General features: G+C 43.0%; 1 protein-coding gene across 8 annotated transcripts in view; it reads left to right on the top strand.

Moving 5' to 3' along the window:
- FAM135B (family with sequence similarity 135 member B) overlaps nt 1–20,985 on the top strand; it is a 360,972-nt gene that overhangs the window by 238,315 nt on the left and 101,672 nt on the right. For 7 of the 8 annotated variants that reach the window (XM_017852949.1, XM_017852948.1, XM_017852947.1 and 4 more), the window contains 2 exons: nt 859–1,032; nt 9,931–10,057. In XM_017852949.1, coding sequence (XP_017708438.1) covers nt 859–1,032; nt 9,931–10,057 — 301 coding nt within the window. Of the gene's footprint in view, nt 1–858; nt 1,033–9,930; nt 10,058–20,985 lie in introns of those variants that run through there. The other variant, XM_017852954.1, reaches the window with a different exon arrangement.

Here is a 20,985-nt window from a genome sequence, read left to right as displayed (position 1 = left end):
AAGATGCTCCTCCCAGGTTTCCCTTGTGTTCTGCTTCAGAGAAATTTGCACAGCCCAAATGACTGGTTCTTAGGATTTGAGATTAATGCTGGGTCTTCCTGGGGCGAACATGGCCCTAGGTTTTATATAGGCAACAACCAATCTTCTTTTAATCATCAAAGATGCTGTTGGGTCTTGTGCCAGTTGGTTTAATCTCTTAGACTCAGATATGTGTCAATTACAAAATACTGGTGCAGACATTGGGGAACCCTTGATGAAACTAGTCAGATTATTTAAGCACTGTGCTTTGGGTGTCATTCGTTCTTTTGTTCGTTCAGTCAGTCAATTGTTCATTTTAATTTGTATTTATATTCTCAATACCTGCCAGATACTAGGCTAGGTATTGGGATTATAAAGATGCATTAATCATAGTCCCTTAAGTGGTAGGAATCTGTTTGAAAACATAGGCTCACACAGTCAGTGCAGCATTGTGAGGAGAGTGCTGGACATCTGGATGTCTATGGGGGAAATAAAAAAGAAGTGGAAAAAGTAGGAGGCTTCAGTGTCGAAGAGTCTTGAAAAGCTAGTCTGTGCTTCCTATCCATCACTGACACATGAGCTTGATGTCCCTGACAGTGAAGCATGTCACCAGATCTGTTGTGTAGCAGCTGTGTGATATCCAGTAATACCTCTGAACCCTGGTTTTCTCATCTGCCAGTGATGGGAAAAATGATTTCTAACAGGCAGAGCACTTGCAGGACTGAATAAGACGATGTATGCATGGTGCTTGGCCCATGGAGAGACTTAATACAGATATGCTAGGATGACAGGAGGGGCAACCCACCTTTTCTCACATGAGCTCACATGCTTGCCTTCTAGGTTGAGGGATGTGGCCGGGGCACCGATGGTCAGCAGCCGCACGCTTGGCCTGCACTTCCACCCCCGGAATGGTCTGCACCACCAGGTCCCGGTCATGTTCGACTATTTCCACCTGTCTGTGATCTCGGTGACCGTCCATGCTGCCCTGGTGGCTCTGCAGCAGCCCTTGATCAGGTATGAAGTTTGGAGGCAGCCCTGATATGTGGGACCTACCTTCCATTGCAGGTGTGGTGGAGGGGCAGGGAGTTTTCCAGGAGAGATCAGCACATTCAAGGGAGTTTCTCTAAGGCTGCAGGTTTAAGCTTTGGTTCTCACTGAGAAGCATGGGAGAGAGTAAGGAGGAGGTCCCAAGGGGAGACTGGTGTGGAACCTGGAAGTTGAAAACCTGCAAACTATGGCTTACACCAGGAAGACTTGGAGTCTGGCTTCACATTTTTCTAACTGCGCCTTCTTTGAGAAGTCATTTAATGTTCCTGAGCCATATAATCCTCTACAACAGGGACACTAATGTGTATCCCATCTACATAAGATTTTAGTGAATCTCAAATGAAGATAGTGCCAGGCACATGGTAGGGGCTTAGTTTTCTTTTTCTTCCCCAAGTAGTTATTTGTTCAAATGTAGAAGGTCCATTTGTTTATTTATTTATTTATTTATTCGAGATGGAGTCTTGCTCTTGTTGCCCAGGCTGGAGTGCAATGGCACAACCTCGGCTTGCTGCAACCTCCGGTTCCTGGGCTTAAGTGATTCTTCTGCCTCAGCCTCCTGAGTAGCTGGGATTACGGGCACCCACCACCATGCCCAGCTAATTTTGTATTTTAGTAGACATGGGGTTTCACCATGTTGGCCAGGCTGGTCTCAAACTCCTGACCTCAGGTTATCCACCCTCCTCAGCCTCTCAAAGTGCTGGGATTCCAGGCGTGAGCCACCATGCCAGCCCATTCATATGGTTTGATTCTTCCCTTCAGTGAATTTTCCCAGAACATATTCAAGATCATGTGAAGCACTGAGGTTCTATGAATGTCCCAAGTGGAGGGACAGAACTGACAACATGTAGCATATTGTACCGTGCTTGCCTGTCTTCATACCTACTCCAAGCATGGCCAGATAGGTGCATGAAATAATTTCAAAACATTACATATGCACATGGGCAAAAGTTGCATGTGTGCAGTGTTTATGCATAGAATGTTGTAGCATGGCATTTCCAAAAGGAATCTCCTAATTTCCCTTTTCTGAATGGCTTCTCAGTGCTGAGAGTTTAAGTGCAGGTACAGGAGACTAGAATTTTCACTACGTTTGCTGTTCCTGTCCTGCAGCCCCTGTTCTCTGCGGGGGTCAGAGAGTAGGAAATTAGTTACCCAATGTGACCCATGCCGTGTGACCAGGAGCTGGTGCCCCGGAGGTGTGGTCCGGTGACCACATCCATCTGCTGGGTTCCTTTCCTGGCTCCATTATTCTTTTATTCAATGGTTATTTACTGGGGGCCTACTGTGCTCTAGGAAAAGTGTAAGAGAATATGCAGTACATTCTACTATGGAATATAAAAATACTTTGGAATAGATCTTTCCCTCAGTGAGTTCACAGTCCAATGAAGTGGGCCCATTTGCGTATGTGAAATTATAATATGGTAAATGCTGTTGTGGTAGATTGGTAGAAAATGTTACAATATTCACAGTTACAGAAACAAAGGACAGCAGACCTGATCTTGGGAAGTGACAGGAGATATAGAATCCAGAAAGCAGCAGAGAGTATTATCATCCTGTGAAGAATATTCCCAAAGGATATTCCCTAGCTCCTAACGCACTCCAAGGCTTGACAAATCACGTCCTCAATGCAGAGTTAAGGGCATGATCTGTCTGCCCTCCATGAGGTGAGGCTAGCGAGGTCAGGTCCTGGGATTAGCAGGCTGTCACTGTTGAAGATGAGGCAAGAGAAGGTGACAGACAGCCTGGGGTAGGAAAGGCAGAGCTTCCTGCAGCAGATTCTGGGGCCTTGGGATCAAATTGTTCTTTCATCGGCTGGAGTCAAGACCATCTTATCGTGTAGCCCTACCACTTACTTTTTGGGGAATTCTTGGATAAGTCACCTAACTTTTCTAGCGTCTGTTTCAACATATAAGTCAATGAATGAGTCAAAGGAATTTCCATTTATTTTATTTTATTTTATTTTTTTGTTTGTTTGTTTGGTTTTTGTTTTGAGACAGGGTCTCATTCTGTCTGTCACCCAGGCTAGAGCACAGTGATGCAAATTCAGCTCATTGCAACCTCTGCCAACTGGGCTCAAGTGATCCTCCTGCCTCAGTCCCCCAGGTAGCTGGGACTACAGGCAGGAGCCACCATGCCTGGCTAATTTTTTTTATTTTTGGTAGTGACAGGGTTTCACCAAGTTGGTCATACTGGTCTCAAACTCCTGAGGTCAAGCAATCCACCTGCCTCAGCCTCCCAAGTGCTAGGATTATAGGTGTGAGCCACTGCACCAAGCCGAAAAATTTAAAAAATGAGAGGTGATACTAACCCAACAGGGATGATGAAAAGGTGCAATGGGATGAGGTGTATAGTGCTGCACGTGGTGAAAACATGCTTCCTTCAAGGTGGGTGGCAAAAGCTTTGGCCACTGCTAGAGAGGCCATGTCTGGAAGCTCTGAGATAAATCAAGTCTGGCATCATTAAAGTCTCAGAGTCTGGCAGAAACACACGTAGACCAAACTCTAATTCTGAGCAATACCTGTTAAGCGAGTGGAGTGGGAACCCAGTGTAGGGTAGGAATTAAAGGGATGGTTTTTAGGGTTAGACAGACCCATGTTGCAAATCTGAACCCCCTGCTTGTTAACTCTGTTAGTTTCAGCATGTGAGTTTCAGTTTCAGTACATACCAGAAGGCTTTTAGAAGGATTAAATGAGACAGCACATGTAAAACCCTTGGCCATTAATTCAGTTGATTATTATTTAGCACCTCTCATATTCTAAGCTCTTACCTAGGCCTCATGTCTAGTACATAATAAGCATTTAATAAATGGTATGTAATCGTTAGCATGGGAAAGAAGCAACTCTACTTCAGGGACATGAAAGAAATCTTTCTAGAAGAAACAGACTTTGTGCTATACCCAGAGGATAAGAGACTGTGACAGTGAAAAGTGAATTTGGGATGGTAAATTGGAGTTACAGTTTAAAACAGTAATTAATGACACATTAAGGAATTGAGAATTTGTTTATTGTATAAAAAGGAGGCACTGAATGTTTTGAGCAGGAGAGTTACTTGGTAAGATCTATGTTTTGCAAAGACTCCAGCAGCTTTGAGTTGGTTAGACTGGAAGTTACATCAGATTGGAGGCCAGTTTGGTAATGCAGAGTGTTTATGCCAACTGAAAGGGCAGAGAGCAGGTGTATTAGTCTGTTCTCACTCTGCTATGAAGAAATAATTGACACTGGGTAATGTATAAAGGAAAGAGGTTTAACTGACTCACAGTTCCACAGTGCTGGGGAGGCCTCAGGAAACATACAATCGTGGTGGAAGTAGAAGAAAACATAGCCTTCTTCACATGGCAGCATCAAGGGGAAGTGCTGAGCAAAAGGGGAAAAGCCCCTTATAAAACCATCAGATCTTGTGAGCATTCACTCACTATCACAAGAACAGCATGGAGGTAACTGCCCTCATGATTCAGTTACCTCCCACCAGATCCCTCCCACCACATGTGGGGATTATGGGAACTACAATTCAAGATGAACTCTGGGTAGAGACATAGCCAAACCATATCATTCCACCCTGATCCTTTCCAAATCTCATGTCCTTACATTTCAAAACACAATCATGCCTTTCCAACAGTCCCCCAAAGTCTTAATTCATTCCAGCATTAACCCAAAAGTCCAAGTCCAAAGTCTCATCTGAGACAAGGCAAGTCCCTTCTGCCTATGAGCCTGCAAAATCAGAAGCAAGTTAGTTATTTCTGAGATACGTTGAGGGTACAGGCATTGAGTAAATATATCTATTCCAAATTAGCCAGAACAAAGGGGTTACAGGTCCCATGCAAGTCCAAAATCTAATAAGGCAGTGATTAAATCTCAAAGCTCTGAAATAATCCCCTTTGACTCCATCTCTCACATCCAGGTCATGCTGATGCAAGAGGTGAGCTCCCATGGCCTTGGGTAGCTCTGCCCCTTGACTTTGCAGGGTACAGTCTCCTCTACTGTTTGCTTTCATGGGCTGATGTTGAGTGTGGCTTTTCCAGGCACATGGGGCAAGCTATCAGTGGATCTACTATTCTGGAGTCTGGAGGATGGTGGCCCTCTTGTCATAGCTCCATTAGGCCATGTCCCAGTGGGGACTCGTGTGGGGGTTCTGACCCTGTATTTCCCTTCTGGCCTGCCCTAGCAGAGATTCTCCATGAGGGATCTGCTCCTGCAGCAAACTTCTGCCTGGACATCCAGCAGTTTCCATATAGCCTCTGAAATCTAGGCAGAGATTCCCAAACCTCAATTCTTGACTTCTGTGCACCTGCAGGCTCAACATCAAGTGGAGGCTGCCAAGGCTTGAGGCTTGCACCCTCTGAAGCCATGGGCTGAGCTATACCTTGGCCCCTTTTAGTCACAACTGGAGCAGCTGGGACACAGGGCACCAAGTCCCTAGGCGATGCACAGCAAGGGAGCCCTGGTCCCAGGTCCTCAAAACTGTTTTTTCTTCCTGAGCCTCTGGGCCTGTGATTGGAGGGGTTTCCAAGAAGGTCTCTGGCATGCCCTAGAGACATTTTCCTTATTTCCTTGGTGATTAACATTGGGTCCCTCATTACTTATGCAAATTTCTGCAGCAGGCTTGAGTGTCTTTCTAGAAAATGGGTTTTTCTTTTCTATTGCATCATCAGGCTGCAAATTTTCCAAACTTTTATGCTCTGCTCCCTCTTGAAAGCTTTACCAGTTAGAAATTTCTTCCGCCAGATACCCTAAGTCATCTCTCTCAAGTTCAAAATTCCACAGATCTCTAGGGAAGGGGGAACATGTTGCCAGTCTCTTTATTAAAGCATAGCAAGAATCACCTTTGTTCCAGTTCCCAAGAAGTTCCTAATCTCCATCTGAGACACCTCAGCCTGGACTTCATTGCCCATATCACTATCAGCAATTTGATTAAGGCCATTCAACATGTCTCCAGGAAGTTCCGAACTTTACCACATCTTCCCGTCTTCTGAGCTCCCCAAGCCTCTAGGAAATTCCAAACATTTCCACATTTTCCTGTCCTCTTCTGAGCCCTTCAAACTGTTCCAACCTCTGCCTGTTACTCAGTTCTAAAGTCACTGCCACATTTTGTGGTACCAGTTTACTGTATTATTCCATTCCTATGCTGCTATGAAGAAATACCCAAGGCTGGGTAATTAATAAAGAAAAGAGGTTTAATGGACTCACAGTTCTGCTGGGCTGAGGTAGCCTCAGGAAGCTTACAATCATGGTGGAAGGGGAAGCAAACATGTCCTTCTTCACATGGCGGCAGCAAGGAGAAGTGCTGAACAAATGGGGGAAAGCCCCTTATAAAGCCATCAGATCTCATGAGAACTCACTCACTGCAGGAGAACAGCGTGGAGGTAACCACCCCTATGAGTCAATTACCTCTCACTGGGTCCCTCCCACAACATGTGGGTATTACAAAAACTACAATTCAAGATGAGATTTGGGTGAGGACACAGCAAAACCATATCAGCAGGCTTCACTCCCATTTTATAATGGGGGCCCTGATACTATCCTAATGAGAATTTGGGAATCAGAAATATTAGTAAAATGTTTAACCTTCCGACAGAAAGAGTCTTGCAAGTTTGTCTGCAGCAACCTTGGTGGAGTTAAACACAGATAGAAATTCACAGTAAGGGCTAGATTTCTCCAGGGATGGGGGTAAAAATAGAACTGTCTTCTGTCTTTTGGATTTTGCAGGAAGAACTTCTATCAGTTGGATCACAGCAGCTGGAAACAAAGGGAACCCTTTAAGCTTGTGGGAAATGCCTGTCAAATAGGGCAAGCACTAACTTTTCCGGAAAAGCAGTTAAATCCAATTATCATGAAACAGGTGTGAAATTAACATTTAACCTCCAAAACCCCTTAGCCTTCACTAAAACAAGCTGAAGCAAAGAATCCGTTTTTAACTCCCAAATGGATATGATTGGATTTCACTTGAGGGATTCAGATCCACCAGAAAAGCTAATTAAGACCACCCTTAAGTAAATAACAAGTTATTTTAGTTGTTAATCTGCAGTCTGTCCTGTGAATGTGCCAGGAGTATCCACATACACACTTTCTACTTTTCTTCTGGAATGTTCCTTTTATGCATCTTCCAGGTAAATTATAGAGTTTCTTCAACTCGCAATTCAAAAGAAATCAGAGCAATGATTCTATTTGATTATATGTGTGGTATTAGCAACAGATAGCTCCTAGCATTGATGGAAGCCTTGCTGCTTGCCAGACCCTGTACTGGAAGCTGCCCCTAGCTTATCCCATGGGATCCCCACAACCACCAAATGGCTAGGGTGCTGGTATTAAACCTTCTGACAGGAAGAAGCAGAGGTAGGGAGATTAAAAACTTGCCTTAGGTCACACAGCCTTTAGGGAGTTGAACCCTGAGAGGCTGGCTTTATTGTCCCCTCACTGATTGGCCATACTCTGAGGATCATCTCTAGACACATTCTTTTTTTATTATTATTATTTAAGTTCTAGGGTACATGTGCATAACATGCAGGTTTGTTACATATGTATACTTGTGCCATGTTGGTGTGCTGCACCCATCAACTCGTCAGCACGCATCAACTCGTCATTTATATCAGGTATAACTCCCCACTGCAATCCCTCCGTCCTCCCCCCTCCCCATAATGGGCCCCAGTGTGTGATATCCCCCTTCCCAAGTCCAAGTGATCTCATGCATTCAAGGAATCTCACCTATGAGTGAGAACATGCGGTGTTTGTTTCTGTTCTTGGATATTTGCTCCTGATGGTTTCAGCTGCATCCATGTCCCTACAAAGGACACAACATCATACCATATTTTATTTTATGTCTCGACATAGATCGAACCATAGGTAGTATCTAAATATCACCACATTTCTAATTCCAGTCTGTCACTAGACAATAGGACATATGAGGTTTGAGTGTTCCCAGGTCTTGTGGAGCTAAGTATGTACGAAACTAAGTGCGTAGCCATAACATATTGCTGGTGTCATGTGTCCCTTATAGCAACCCAACATGATTATCAATCAACCTCAGTGGGTTATAAATATCCAACCACACCAGTAGTGGGGATGCGCTGGGTCATATGGTACTTCTAGTTCTAGGACTCCTCTCCACCTGTTTTTCATAATTGTTGAACTAGTTACATCCCACCCACAGGTCTAAACAGTGTGTCCTATTCTCCACATTCCCCCTCTCCAGGCCTGTCTGTTTGCCTGACTTTTATGATTCGCCATTCTCACTGGTGTGAGATGGTATGCCTCATCTGTGGTTTGATTGCTTTCTCTGATGGCCAGTGATGACGAGCATTTTTTCATGTGTCTGTTGGCTGTATGAATGTCTTGCTGTGTCTGAGAAATGTCTGTTCATATCCCTTGGCCCACTTTTTGATGAAGGTTGTTTTGTTTTTTTTCTTAAATTTGTCTTGAGTCTTTGTAGGTTCTGGATATTGACGGCCCTTTGCAGATGAGCTAGCATTGCAAATGTCTCATGTCTGTAGTTGCTGTTCACTCTGATGGTCAGTCTTCTTTGCTTGCAGAAGCTCTTTAGTTTTGAATTAGATCCATTTGCATTTTGGCTTTGTTGCTGTTGCTTTTGTGTTTTAGACATGAAGTCCTTGCCCATGCCTATGTCCTGAATGGTATTCTTTTCACCTCGTTTGCCTCAGAAATTGCTCTCCTGAACACACTGACCTGAATTTTCCTGCATTGTATTACATCTATTGGTTTCCTTTGCTCTCTAGACAAATGTCTTTAAGGTGAAGGCTGTGCCTTAATCATCTTATCATCCTAGCACCTAACCCACTGCCTGGCATATGGTATGGGCCTAATAATATTTGAATAAATATTGAATAATTAAACAGGAATATAATGCTAAATTTATTTTCCTGTCAATATTTTAAGCAGGAACCTGGATCTCTTGGATTAAGCCCTTCCACAAATGTTTCTTAAGCACTGATGGTGAAGATGGTGAAGATATCACCTGGGGCTATTTGTTGTCAACACTCTCTTTGCCATCAGAGACTTTAAATTTTACTGAGGGACTAAAACATGCCTAGAATATGGTATCCACAATATGACAAAATATCCATTAGAAAAGAAATTGAATAGAAGAGATCTAAAAAAGAATATGAGAACGAGTAAACATTACTGGTATATCAATTGATGAAAATCAAACAGGTAAAGATAGAGGAAGATGATCATAAACTCAAATATGATAAATTTGAATAATCACACATCTTTTCCTAATCTCCTTTGATCCTGACATTGATCATTGCCATCACATGTCCATTAATCTTTGGATTGCAGAGCTGGGCAGGAACTGCACATTTGTGAGCTGAGCAGGTTATGGTCTTCCCAATTAGCATTCACACAGCGAGTGCTTTCTGGCTTGTGACAGTCTTTGACATCGTATTAGACTCTTGTGTGGATCGTGGAGGAAGATGGTTTATGCTTTTCCACAGAAGAAAAGAGGTCCAGGGAGTGGGGCGAGGGGGTGGAAGGAGCAGTGACAGGACTCAGACCTTGTCCGGTCAGAGTTGCCCCTGAAACTTCCGGAGCCCATGCCACCTTCCCCTCTGGTGATATAAGCTTGGAGCTCTGCTTCAGTGTTTCTACAGGTATGTTGTTGGTATTCAGGGTGGGCATTTACATGCACACATTGTAGGATGTGTATCATCTTTGACTTTCAAGCTTACATGCCAGTTATACCCTCTTTATTATCAAGACATCCACAAATGTCACATGCAAACACCTCCTGGGGGTGAACTACTCCTAAATGACTTATCCCAAAGGCTTCACAGGAACACCCCTCAAAGGGGCTGAGTTAATGGCACCATCACTTTCTTTACCTCCTTTTTCACCCTTTCAATTATCTTTCATTTAGTTTTACCCGTCCAGGAAGAGGCTCCTGGCTTGGTAAAGGTGGCCAAGACACCGGACAAGAACAGTCTATCATTTCTCTGGAAAACTTGGTCTTTGGAGCTGGATACTGCAAGCCGACTTCCTCAGAGGTAAGGCCTGCGTGGGGCAGTTGCTTCAAAACTTTCAAACTTTACTTTGCAGAGTGTATGTTCTGTGAGATTCATGCTTCTTTGAAACATCCCCTTCAGAGATTTTTGCTAATTTAACCCTTCCTTTCACCATCTTCCCACCTCTTCTTTTTATCACTACAAGCTCTATCAGAAATATTTCTAAGGCCAAGCCCTGGGATAGATACAAGGAATATGGTCTTCCTATGATACTTCTTATATGTGGTCTCTTGGAAGAATACGGTTCTCTGTAGGTCAGGAGGCTGTGCTGTGAGGGGGCCACTTAGACTATGTGATAACATTGAAAGCCATGCCTGCCTTCAAAACCTGGCTCCCACTTTCATTTGTGCACTCTCTGAACATCAGTTTTCCCACCTGTAGAGTGGGCGCCCCAATAGCTAATAATCTCATGAAGTGTTATATGTACCCAAATGTTGTAATGAATGTAAAGTTCCTAACCCGGTATCCAATACTCACTAGCTGCTGACTATACATATTCTGTCCTTCTCCTTGTTCTTTTATCCCAAGAAACATCACTTACTCTTCTGTGATGTGCAGGGCTTTAACTACACAGGGTATGATTCTGCTCATATTTCTCCTGAGCCAGCGTGTGCTGTGTTTTTATTAGTGGCCTACTCATAAATAACCAGCCTGTATTGTTCAGGATTCTCCAGAGAAACAGGACCAATACAGCCAATAGGATACACACACACACACACACACACACACACACAGACACAAACACACAGACACACAGACACACAGGGGCACACACAACACACACCAGAAATTTATCATAAGTAATTGATTCACATGATTTTGGAGGCTGAGAAGCCCCCAAATCTTCAGTCAGCAAGCTGGAGACCCAAGAGTGCAGATGGTATCATTCCAGTCCAAGGCTAAAGGCCTCAGAACCAGGAAAGCTAGTGTTACAAGGCCCATTCCAAGTCCAAGTCCAACGGCAGAAGAAAACTGATGTCCCAGATCAAAGACAATAAATAAGAGACAGTTTTCTCTCACTCAGTCTTTTTGTCCTATTCAGGCCCTCAGTGGATTGGGTGAGGCACATTCATGTTGAAGAGGGCTATCTGCTTTAGTCAATTGACCAGTTCATCCAGACATACCCTCACAGGCTTACCCAGAATAATGTTTGACCAAACATCTGGGTGCCTTGTGGCCCAAGTAAATTGACACATAAAAGTAACCATCACACTAATAGTAACCATCACTCCTAATTTCTGAGTAGCCCACATTATACGTGTGATAAACTGTCCATGCCCAGTCAGCCCCACAAAAGAGGTGCTCTATCCTCATAGACAGTCAGGCTCTGTGCACAGACTGTTCAGATATTAGGTAATGCATTCAGCTAGCTCCCCCGTGATATCATCTTTGCTAGCTCTGAGACCCAGCCAGGAGGTCTGGTGGCAAAAACTGCCCAAGTCGTGTCTTCATCTGGTCCAAGCTGCCGTGTCACACGATTTTATGGTCCAGAGAAGCAAAGAAAGGAGTTGTCAAGAGCCTGCTGAGAGGACCTGAAGCCAGAAAGGGGTTCTATGCAATGGAAGGAGCAGATTTGAGAGCCAAATAAGACCAGTTCCAGGGTAGACTCCAGTGACTCATAGATACAGAACTTCAGTCAACCACTAAGCTTCTCAGAACCTGACATCCTTAGCGCTGATGTAGGGCCCAGCAGATAGGAACTGAATGAGTAAGAAAGCGAGTGGAAACCAGTGAGCCCTGTAGCATGTCGTTGGACTATCCCTGCTGCGGGTCTTTTGCACCAGGACCATCACTGAGGCAGAGCTCCCCATGGTCGGCTGAAGCCTTTGCAGTGACTAAATCACAGTTCAGCTTCTCCCTGTGTCCAGCCTTCCTTCCTTCAGCCCCCATGTGGGCTGGCACCTAGAGTTTCAGTAGACCCCATGTGGAGACTGAAGAGCCTCAGAGCCAGGGCTGGCCCTCAGAACCTCAGTAATCTACTGCCTGAAAATCTTCCACTCAAACTCTATTTTCCAGGGAATGTGGCCTGGGGCGTTAGGGGATGTCATTGGTCACAGATCAATTCAAAACACTTTCAACACTCATCTCCCAAGCCAAGGGCCTTTGCTGAGGCTGCCACAGGAGCTTATGAAGATGATTAGAAGAAGGTTTCTGTCCTGAAGGACTCTGATGTGCAACTCCCTGCACACCCTCCAAGACCTTGTTAGATGCCACCGCTAATGTGAAAGTACTCTCTGATTTTTTAAAAAGAAATACTTTCTCTTCAATTCTCTAGGCATTTCTGTCCCTTCTCCACTGGGCTCTGAGTGGCTGGGAATAGAAACCTCCTCATTCAGCTCCTCATCCCTAGGGCCAACACCATGCCTGCCATACTCAGTGCTCAATAAAAGTGTGGGGAATGAGTGATACAAATGTGTGAATCATGTTCATGTACGAAGCTGAGCAGCAAGACACTGAGGCCACACAGACCATCCATTACTTCACATGGCAGGGGCCAGTAACAGGCTGCAGGAGGCAGCTGTGGAACGAGGGGCATCTCCGCTGATGTGTGCGTGCCCAGCTCAGAACGTTAGACCTGGTATGGGGTGGGATGGAATGGGACACATGATAGACGATTTCAGTCCACCAGACTCTATTACAGATGGCACATCTGAGCATGGCCCAGCTAAATTTCTATCTCTGAGACTGTCACGATGTGGTCGAAAGCAGACTCTGGTTACAAATGCCTGCTATGGTAAATGCTATGTGACTTGGGGGAACTCATTCACTCTTGTGGAAACTTAGTTTTCTTAACTGTGAAATGGGATCACATCTACATTCTAGGAAGGATTTCAGAAGTTAATGTGTGTAAAAACACCACAGAAATAGATTTAGGCCCATGATACAGTATAGCATTTCTTTTTATTTCTCTTCTTGGCTATTTTTGGGGATGTGTGTCAAAGCAGACACAGAGTCAGATAAAATGGTTTTACCAGAGTCAGATAAAATGGTTTATTTGTGAGTGCTTAGCTTTGAACTTGCTCACGGAGTTTAGCTCAATGGGTTATTTTCAGGACTTGATTCTTTTCCTGTGCATTTTCCATTTGATTCCCATCCAATTATGCAGATTCAGTGCTGTGCACCCACCCTGTGCCTTCCCACCAGAGAAGTGCTGCCAAGCAAAGAATAAAATCCACTCCTTCCACCTCCCCTGGGAGCTATGTATCCAAATCCCTGAGAAGCCCAGCACGTTAACAAATAACACTGGAATCCGCACAGATTGCAGCATCAGCTGGAAGGATTAGAGAACAGGTGCTCCCTTCAAAATAAGCCTTTCCTTGCAGAGACATTTGCAAAACTGGAGTTTCATAGCAAAACGAGCTGATTGGCATAAAAAATCACAGGGAGGTGAGGGTTGCTGCGACAGGCCATATCTTTTTCTCATTAGCCCTGGCCCCTCTCCCCTCGTGGCCTCTGTTCTTTCCTGCAGCACCTTTGACATCTAGACATTCCGCATTTAGAGTTGGTGGAGCAAGTACTTATATTCCCTCTGCATCTGAAACCAGCAGCTTCACGCTAGGGGAATTATTTACCCTCTTTGACTCATGGCTTATCTGTCAAAGGAGATACTAATGCCTGGCTCACAGGGTGCTGAGAAGATTAAATGAAATAAGCCTATAAAGGCCTTGCGCATACAGCCTGACACAAACATGCCCAATAAAAACCTCCTGCTGATATTATTTTTTTCTGTTATTTATCCACATAATTAAATCGAATGTTACTCCAAGAGCTCCAATGCAGCCTTGTGGTGAGACATTGAGTGAAGAGTCTGCCATGTGGTTTTCCTCAGTGCCAACCTGCTGTGTGACATTGAGCCAGGCACCTACCCCTTCTGGGTCTCAGTTTCTCAAGGTATAGAGAGAGAATTGGATATGATCATCCCGGAGGCCTCCTTTAGCCCTTTGTATGCTGTTTTTACTGTGATATCCCTGACACTGCCTGGTCCAGTTGGGGGCAGTTGGCACATGCTCGTGTTACTTTCTCCCGAGTAACAGAACCAATAAGTTGTACATGTGTGTGTGAATGTGTTTGTGCGTGTATATTTTAAGATTTTAAGAAATTGGGTCACGCACTTGTGGAGGCTGGCACATCTAAAGTCTACAGGGTAGGCTGGCAGGCTGGAGACCCAGGGAAGAGTTGCCATCCAAGTCTGAATGCAGTCTGCTGGCAGAATTTATTTTTCTTTGGGGAAAGTCAGTCTTTTTCTACTGAAAGGTCTTCAACTGACTGAACAGGACCCACCCATACGACCGAGGATTATCTGCTGTACTCAAAGTCTAATGATTTAAATATTAATTTCCTCTAAAAGATACCTTCACAGAAACATCTGTAACATTGGGCCAAATACCTGGGTTTTGTGACCTGACCAGGTTGAGACATAAACAGCCATCACAGCTGACGAATACTCAGGCTCTGACAGACTGTCATTAAAGATCAAGGATTCAGGCTGGGTGTGGTGGCTCACGCCTGTAGTCCCAGCACTTTGGGAGTCCGAGGCAGGCAGATCAGCTAAGGCCAGGAGTTCAAGACCAGCCTGGCCAACATGGAGAAACCCTGTCTCTACTAAAAATACAAAAATTAGCTGGGTGTGTTAGTGGGCATCTGTAATCCCAGCTATTCAGGAGGCTGAGGCAGGAGAATCACTTTAACCCTGAAGGCGGAGGTTGCAGTGAGCCGAGATCGTACCACTGAACTCTAGCCTGGGTGACAGAGTGAAATTCTGTCTCCAAAAAAAAAAAAAAAAAATCAAGGATCCAGTTATTCAGAGTGAGGTGCAACCTGTTCTTCCCCAAGGAAGGCTGCACACCCCTTTTCTTTTCACTGACATGAGAACTGTTCCTTCATCCAAGGGAGGAATGGCAGCCTAGTGGGGAGACACAGACTTTAGGGAGATTTCTTTGTCTTCAGACCTCCATTTCCTTGGGCAGGGGCTTTAGTACATGAGCTCATTTATTCATCTATCAGCCATTTATTTAGCGCCTACTGTGTGCTAGGATCTATGAGCTACAGGGGCTAAGACAATGAATAAAAACTCAGTGCCAACCCTTAATTGATCCTGTGAGTCATTCACCATGTTGTACATGAAACAAAGGAATAATTGAAAATTACACATTTCACGATAGTGTGAAAAGTGTGTTACTGATCATTTCAAATAATATTTTTGAGCATCTACTTTACATCAAATATGCTGGTAAGCCACTTATATGCATGGACTCCTTCAATTCACAGAATGGCCCTTTCATATTTTCTTTTACACATGAAAACATTGAAACTGGGAGAGGTTAAGTATGTCACTGCAGCCACACAGCTGAGCTGGGACCAAGCCGGAGTTTTATATCAGTGAGTCTGATGCCATCTCCTCATCCCCATCATTAACCATGATGTGAATGTTTAACCAAATAAGGTTGTGATACCTTTTGTCCTTCTTTGGAAGGACATGATAATATTCTAGTGTGTATGTGGGGATGTGTGTGTGTGTGTGTGTGTGTGTGTTTGTGTGTGAGCGTGTGTTCTTTATCCATTTATTCATTGATGAGCATTTAAGTTGTTTCCGTATTTTGGCTTTTGTGAATAATGTGCCAATGAACATGGGAGTGTCGATTTCTCTTAGAAATCCTGATTTCAAATATTTTGGATATATATCCAGAAGTGGGACTCTAGACTCTAAGCTCCACCAGAGCAGGGTGTGTTTCGGATTTATTTACCTATGTATGCCTGGCACATGACAGATGGCCACGAAGCCTTTGTTGAGTAAATGAGTGTTGGATGCCTTGGAATCTGAGAACATCTGAACGCAGAAGAACAAAAGCACTTAGAGTGTCAGGCATTTGACTTTCCCAACAGGCCTGTTTCCAGCCTACACACTGAGCCTCCCAGTTCCTTGGCTCACCTGTGGAGATCATAAGTTCGGCCCTGCGGTGGGGAGGGTGTTCTGCTAGAGCAGCTTTCTCTGAGATGAGTGTGCTGGCCAACAAAGTGCAATCCCCCTTCCTTTGCTTTACTTTGAAGATAGTTTCCCAGACAGAGGAATGCATGTCATTGAGAAAACGTACAAGGTTGCCACTCTGAAGCTGTCTTTAAGTCGAATTGCAGAGAATTGTAGAACAATATCTTCCTCAAAGTGAGTAATGCTCACACTGGGCAGGAGGATGTGCTTAGCTTTATAAGGCTCCTTCCATGCCAAGCCCTGTGCCATGACAACCCCTTCTCCTCTGATGGGAGGTGTGTGTCTGGCAGGGCAGGGTGGGGAGGGGGAACTGAGGCACAGAGCTGCCTCTCAGGCAGAAATCTTATTTCTCCTACATAGGCTCTTCTTTTTATTCTCTTATACCCATTTCTATTGGATACTTTGCACTTTGCCCTTGCTTTGAATATGCCCTTGCTTGTTATTGTGAACACCCTCATATTCTTTTCATGAGGACGTAGAGTCACATATGTAAGACACAGACATGCATAATTATCATTAAACATGTTGTTATGTTGTCTCTGGACAGTGACATCTCTTTGAGCAGAGATGCTGCCACTGGTTTATTCACTAATCAAACATTAATCAAGCATTAACTCTGTCTCAGGCACTGTGTAAGGGGTTTGTGATGCAGCAATGGAAATGGCAGCCTTCACCTGAGCCTGGTGTAGCATATTCATTTCTAGAGCCCTCAGTGCCCGTTAGTTTCTGACATATTGTGGGTGCTCAGTTAGTGCTGAATCAGTGAGGTGAGGAGATAGAGACTTATATCTTCTTATATCTACAATAAGTGGCCACAGTAGATGTAGCCAGGTCTACAGTACTAGCTAGGGTCTACAGTACTTTTTAAGGACCAAAGGAATGTTTTAATTTCTTTTAAAATCAGAAAATAATAAGGAATGTGATCCAGTCTGAATTATATTCACCTTTATACAAACAGGTGCAAAAATATAATTTTAAATACTTGTTTTATGGATGAGGGAGGCCTATGAAGGCAAAGGTGCCTGGGGCCCACAAAAGTCATAATTCAGTTCTGAGAGCAATTATTATTATCCCTCATTATCATCTCTTGATTATAGACATAGCAAAATTGAGCCTAGTGAGCCTAGAGGACTTCCCCAAGACTTGAAGATGTGAACCTAGAACTCAGTCCTCTCTGGCCCCAGGCTATGCTAACACTCATTGCGGCAGCATGTCTTCCTGCACACGGAGTGTGCCACAAGGACATTTGTACACCGATAAAGTAGCTGAATGCAAGAGGTGCCGCTGTTTGACATTTGTGAATAATATGCTTTAAGGTTAACTACCTAGAGAAGGACCAAAGTTACCAGAAAAAAAAAATGTGTTTCAGGTTCATCCCTGTGGTTACATGTGGCAGGATTTCATTCGTTATTAAGACAGAATGATATTCCAGTGTGTATGTGTATACAGATACATTTTTCTTCATCCATTCATTCATTGATAGACATGTAAGTTGTTTCCATATCTTAGCTATTGTGAATGACGCTGCAATGAACAAGTGAGTGCAGATTTCTCTTGGAGATTCTGATTTCAGATGTTTTGGATATATATTCAGAAATTGGATTTCTGGATCACATAATAATTATATTTTTAGCATTTTGAGAAGCCACCATATTGTTTTTCATAGTGGCTGCACTATTCTACATTTCTATCAATGTTGTACAACGATTCAAGTTTCTCCATGTTCTTGTCAACACTTATCTTTCATACTGTTGTCAACACTTATCTTTCTTTTACAAGATAACTGTTGACAAGTTTAATTCATTTAAGTCTTTTAATGCAAAAGTCAACAGTATTGCTTACTTATACACCATCCTTTTTATTACTGAAAATGGCTTTGTTCAGTCTCATCAGCCTTCTGATGCCTTGCTCCTCACCAGTATTGGTGGGCATGATGAGAGATGTCACGTGGTGACAATGAGGTGTGAAGTGATATCTCATTTTGTTTTTTATTTGTATTTTCTTAATAATTAGTGATGCTGAGTATCATTTCATATGCCCATTTGCCACTTGTATGTCTTCTTTGGATAAATGACTATTCAAGTCCTTTGCCAATTTTAAAAATCAAGTTTGTTTATTTATTTATTTGTTGTTGTTATTGTTGTTGTTGAATTATAGGAGTTCCTTATGTTTTTTGGATATTAACCCCTTATTGGATATATGGTTTGCAAATATTTTTCTTCTATTCTGCAAGTCGCATTTTTACTCTGTTGATTGTTTCCTTTGCAGTGCAGACACTTTTTAGTTTTGTGTAGTCCTGGTCATCTATTTTTTCTTTCCTTGCTGTTCATTTGGTGTCATATCCAAGAAATCATTGCCAAGGTTAATGTCATGAAGCATTCCCATTATGTTTTCTTCTAGGAGTTTTACAGTTTGGGGTCTGACGGTTAAGTGTTTAATCCATTTGAGTTGATTTTTGTATATGGTGTAAGATACTGGTCCAATGTCATTCTTCTGTGTGTGGCTATCCAGTTTTCCCATCATCATTTGTTGCGAAGGCTGTCATTTCCCCATTGTGTGCTCTTAACACCTTATCCAAGATCAGTTGACTGTATATGAGTTGGTTCATTTCTTAGTTTTCTACTATTACGTTAAAACCACTTTATTGAGGTATGAGTGACATAAAACCTGTACGTATTTAGCGTCTACAATTTGGTGAGTTTGGATGGGCTTGCAGTTTGATTCAGTTGGTCTATATATCTGCTTTTATACCTTTACCATATGTTTTAATTACTATAGCTCTGCAATATATTTTGAAATCAGGAAATGTGATGCCTGCAGCTTTGTACTTCTTTCTCAAGTTTGCTTTGGCTATTTGAGATCATTTGTAGTTCCATATGAATTTTAGGACTATGCTCAGTGACATCAACTAGTCACAGAACAGTAAATACTACAGGATTCCATTCATATGAGGTATCGAATATAGTCAAACTCATAGAAAAAGATAGTATAATAGTGGTTGACAGTGGTGAGGGGAGAAGTGGGAGGTTGCTGTTCAATGGGTATAAAATTTTACTTATGTGAGATAGATAAATTCTAGATATCTGCTATACAACATTATGCCTATATTAAAAATACTGTGTTGAATACTTACAATTTTGTTTAGAGGGTAGATTTCAAATTAAAAGTTTTACTAGAATTTTAAAAGTGAAATAAAAAATAATTTACCAAGAAAACATAAAACACAAGTTAAAGAAAAAAACTTTTACAGTTAAAAAAGGTATTTCATAACTTCTACTATTTTAAGAATTAAGATGTCAAGCACTTTTGCATTTTCCCCCATTAAAATTATAAAACTTTAAAATTTATCTTTTAAATGATTGTTTGATTTAATAAAATCCTGCAAGATAAATACAAGTTGCTATACCGTACACACACTAAGGGGGCCCTTGAGGAAATGGTGCATTACATCAATCTGCATATGAACCCAACATATTTCCACAGGTCATTTTCATGAATCATATAAATCAGTAAAAATGGGCCTTTAATGCAACAGTCTACAGTATTGCTAAGTTGTACACCACCCTTTTCTATTACTGAAAATTGCCTTGTTCCACATTGTCTGCCTTCTGAATCCTTGCTCCACACCAGTATTTCTGGGCATGATGGAGATGTCACATGGTGACAATGAAACACTGGAATTCCTTTCCAGGCAGTCCATGACTCCACCACTGTGTCCTTGGTGCCCAGCATGGCTCACGGTGCATGACAGACATGAAGTAGATACATAGTGAGTACAAGGTGACAGAGAAGCAGGGCATAGAGCAAGAATAGTGGCCTTGGAGTAAGGAAACCTGGTAGGGCTAAGCTTGGGTTTTCCCATGGATTAACTGTGAGAGCTTGAGTGAGCCATTTAACCATTCGGATCCTGTTTCTTCTTCTTTTCTTGATGGGAGGATGAAATCTTCTTAACCTATAAGATTTGTGTGGGACTCAGGAAGGGTAAGGTATTTCCCCTTTGGGAAATCCCTTTCTCCCCACCCTGTTTTTTCTCCTTTCCCCATTTTCCCACCCCAGGATGCTGTAGGTGACAGTACAAACCCATAGACCTTATAACATAAGTATGTCAGGTAAATGTAGTGAGCATTTATTTATGTTTGGCTCTCTGCTGTATATTTTTAATATGCCTCCTCATACCTTCCTGAATATACTCACATTATATAGTTGAAGAAACTAGAGCTCTAATAACTTAAACAAATTGGCCAGGATCAGACAGCTGATTCCTGGCTGGGCTGGATGTGACTCTAGATCTGACTGTGTCCAATACTTGTTTTTTGTCCACTTTGAGTCACTTTTCACCTGCTCACCTCCTTTCATCTTCCTGGTAAGTTGGAAGCCATATCTGTCACATTCTGTACCTAGCACAGAGTCATCAGAAATAGGTGTCTCCTTAATAAAAAGTTATATTAGTGTTTGCTCTTTTTTGCAGTTAGTGTAGCTGAGTCTAAGCCATTGATTGTGCACTCATGTGTTGTGGACAATGGTTATGTTAAACCTCTCAGGGCTGAGGATGAGTGTGATGGTGGTGAACAAGTCTGCCTGGTCCCTACTCTCATGGAGTTTACAAATTAGCCATTTAAAAAAATCTTGAGGCCAGCAGCGGTGGCTCACGCCTGTAATCCCAGCACTTTGGGAGGCTGAGGTGGGCAAATCACTTGAGTTCAGGAGTTTGAGACCAGCCTGACCAACATGACAAAACCCTGTCTCTACTAAAAATATTAAAGTTAGCTGGGTGTGGTGGCCTGCACCTATAGTCCCAGCAGCACTGGGAGGCTGAGGCAGGAGAATTGCTTGAACCCGGTAGGCGGAGGTTGCAGTGAGCTGAGATCACACCACTACACTCCAGCCTGGGTGACAGAGCCAGACTTCATCTCAAAATAAATAA

The sequence above is a fragment of the Rhinopithecus bieti genome, unplaced genomic scaffold, assembly GCF_001698545.2.
Source record: "Rhinopithecus bieti isolate Rb0 unplaced genomic scaffold, ASM169854v2 scaffold_34489, whole genome shotgun sequence".
Classification (NCBI taxonomy): domain Eukaryota; kingdom Metazoa; phylum Chordata; class Mammalia; order Primates; family Cercopithecidae; genus Rhinopithecus; species Rhinopithecus bieti.
This window is presented reverse-complemented; position numbering and strand designations above follow the sequence as displayed.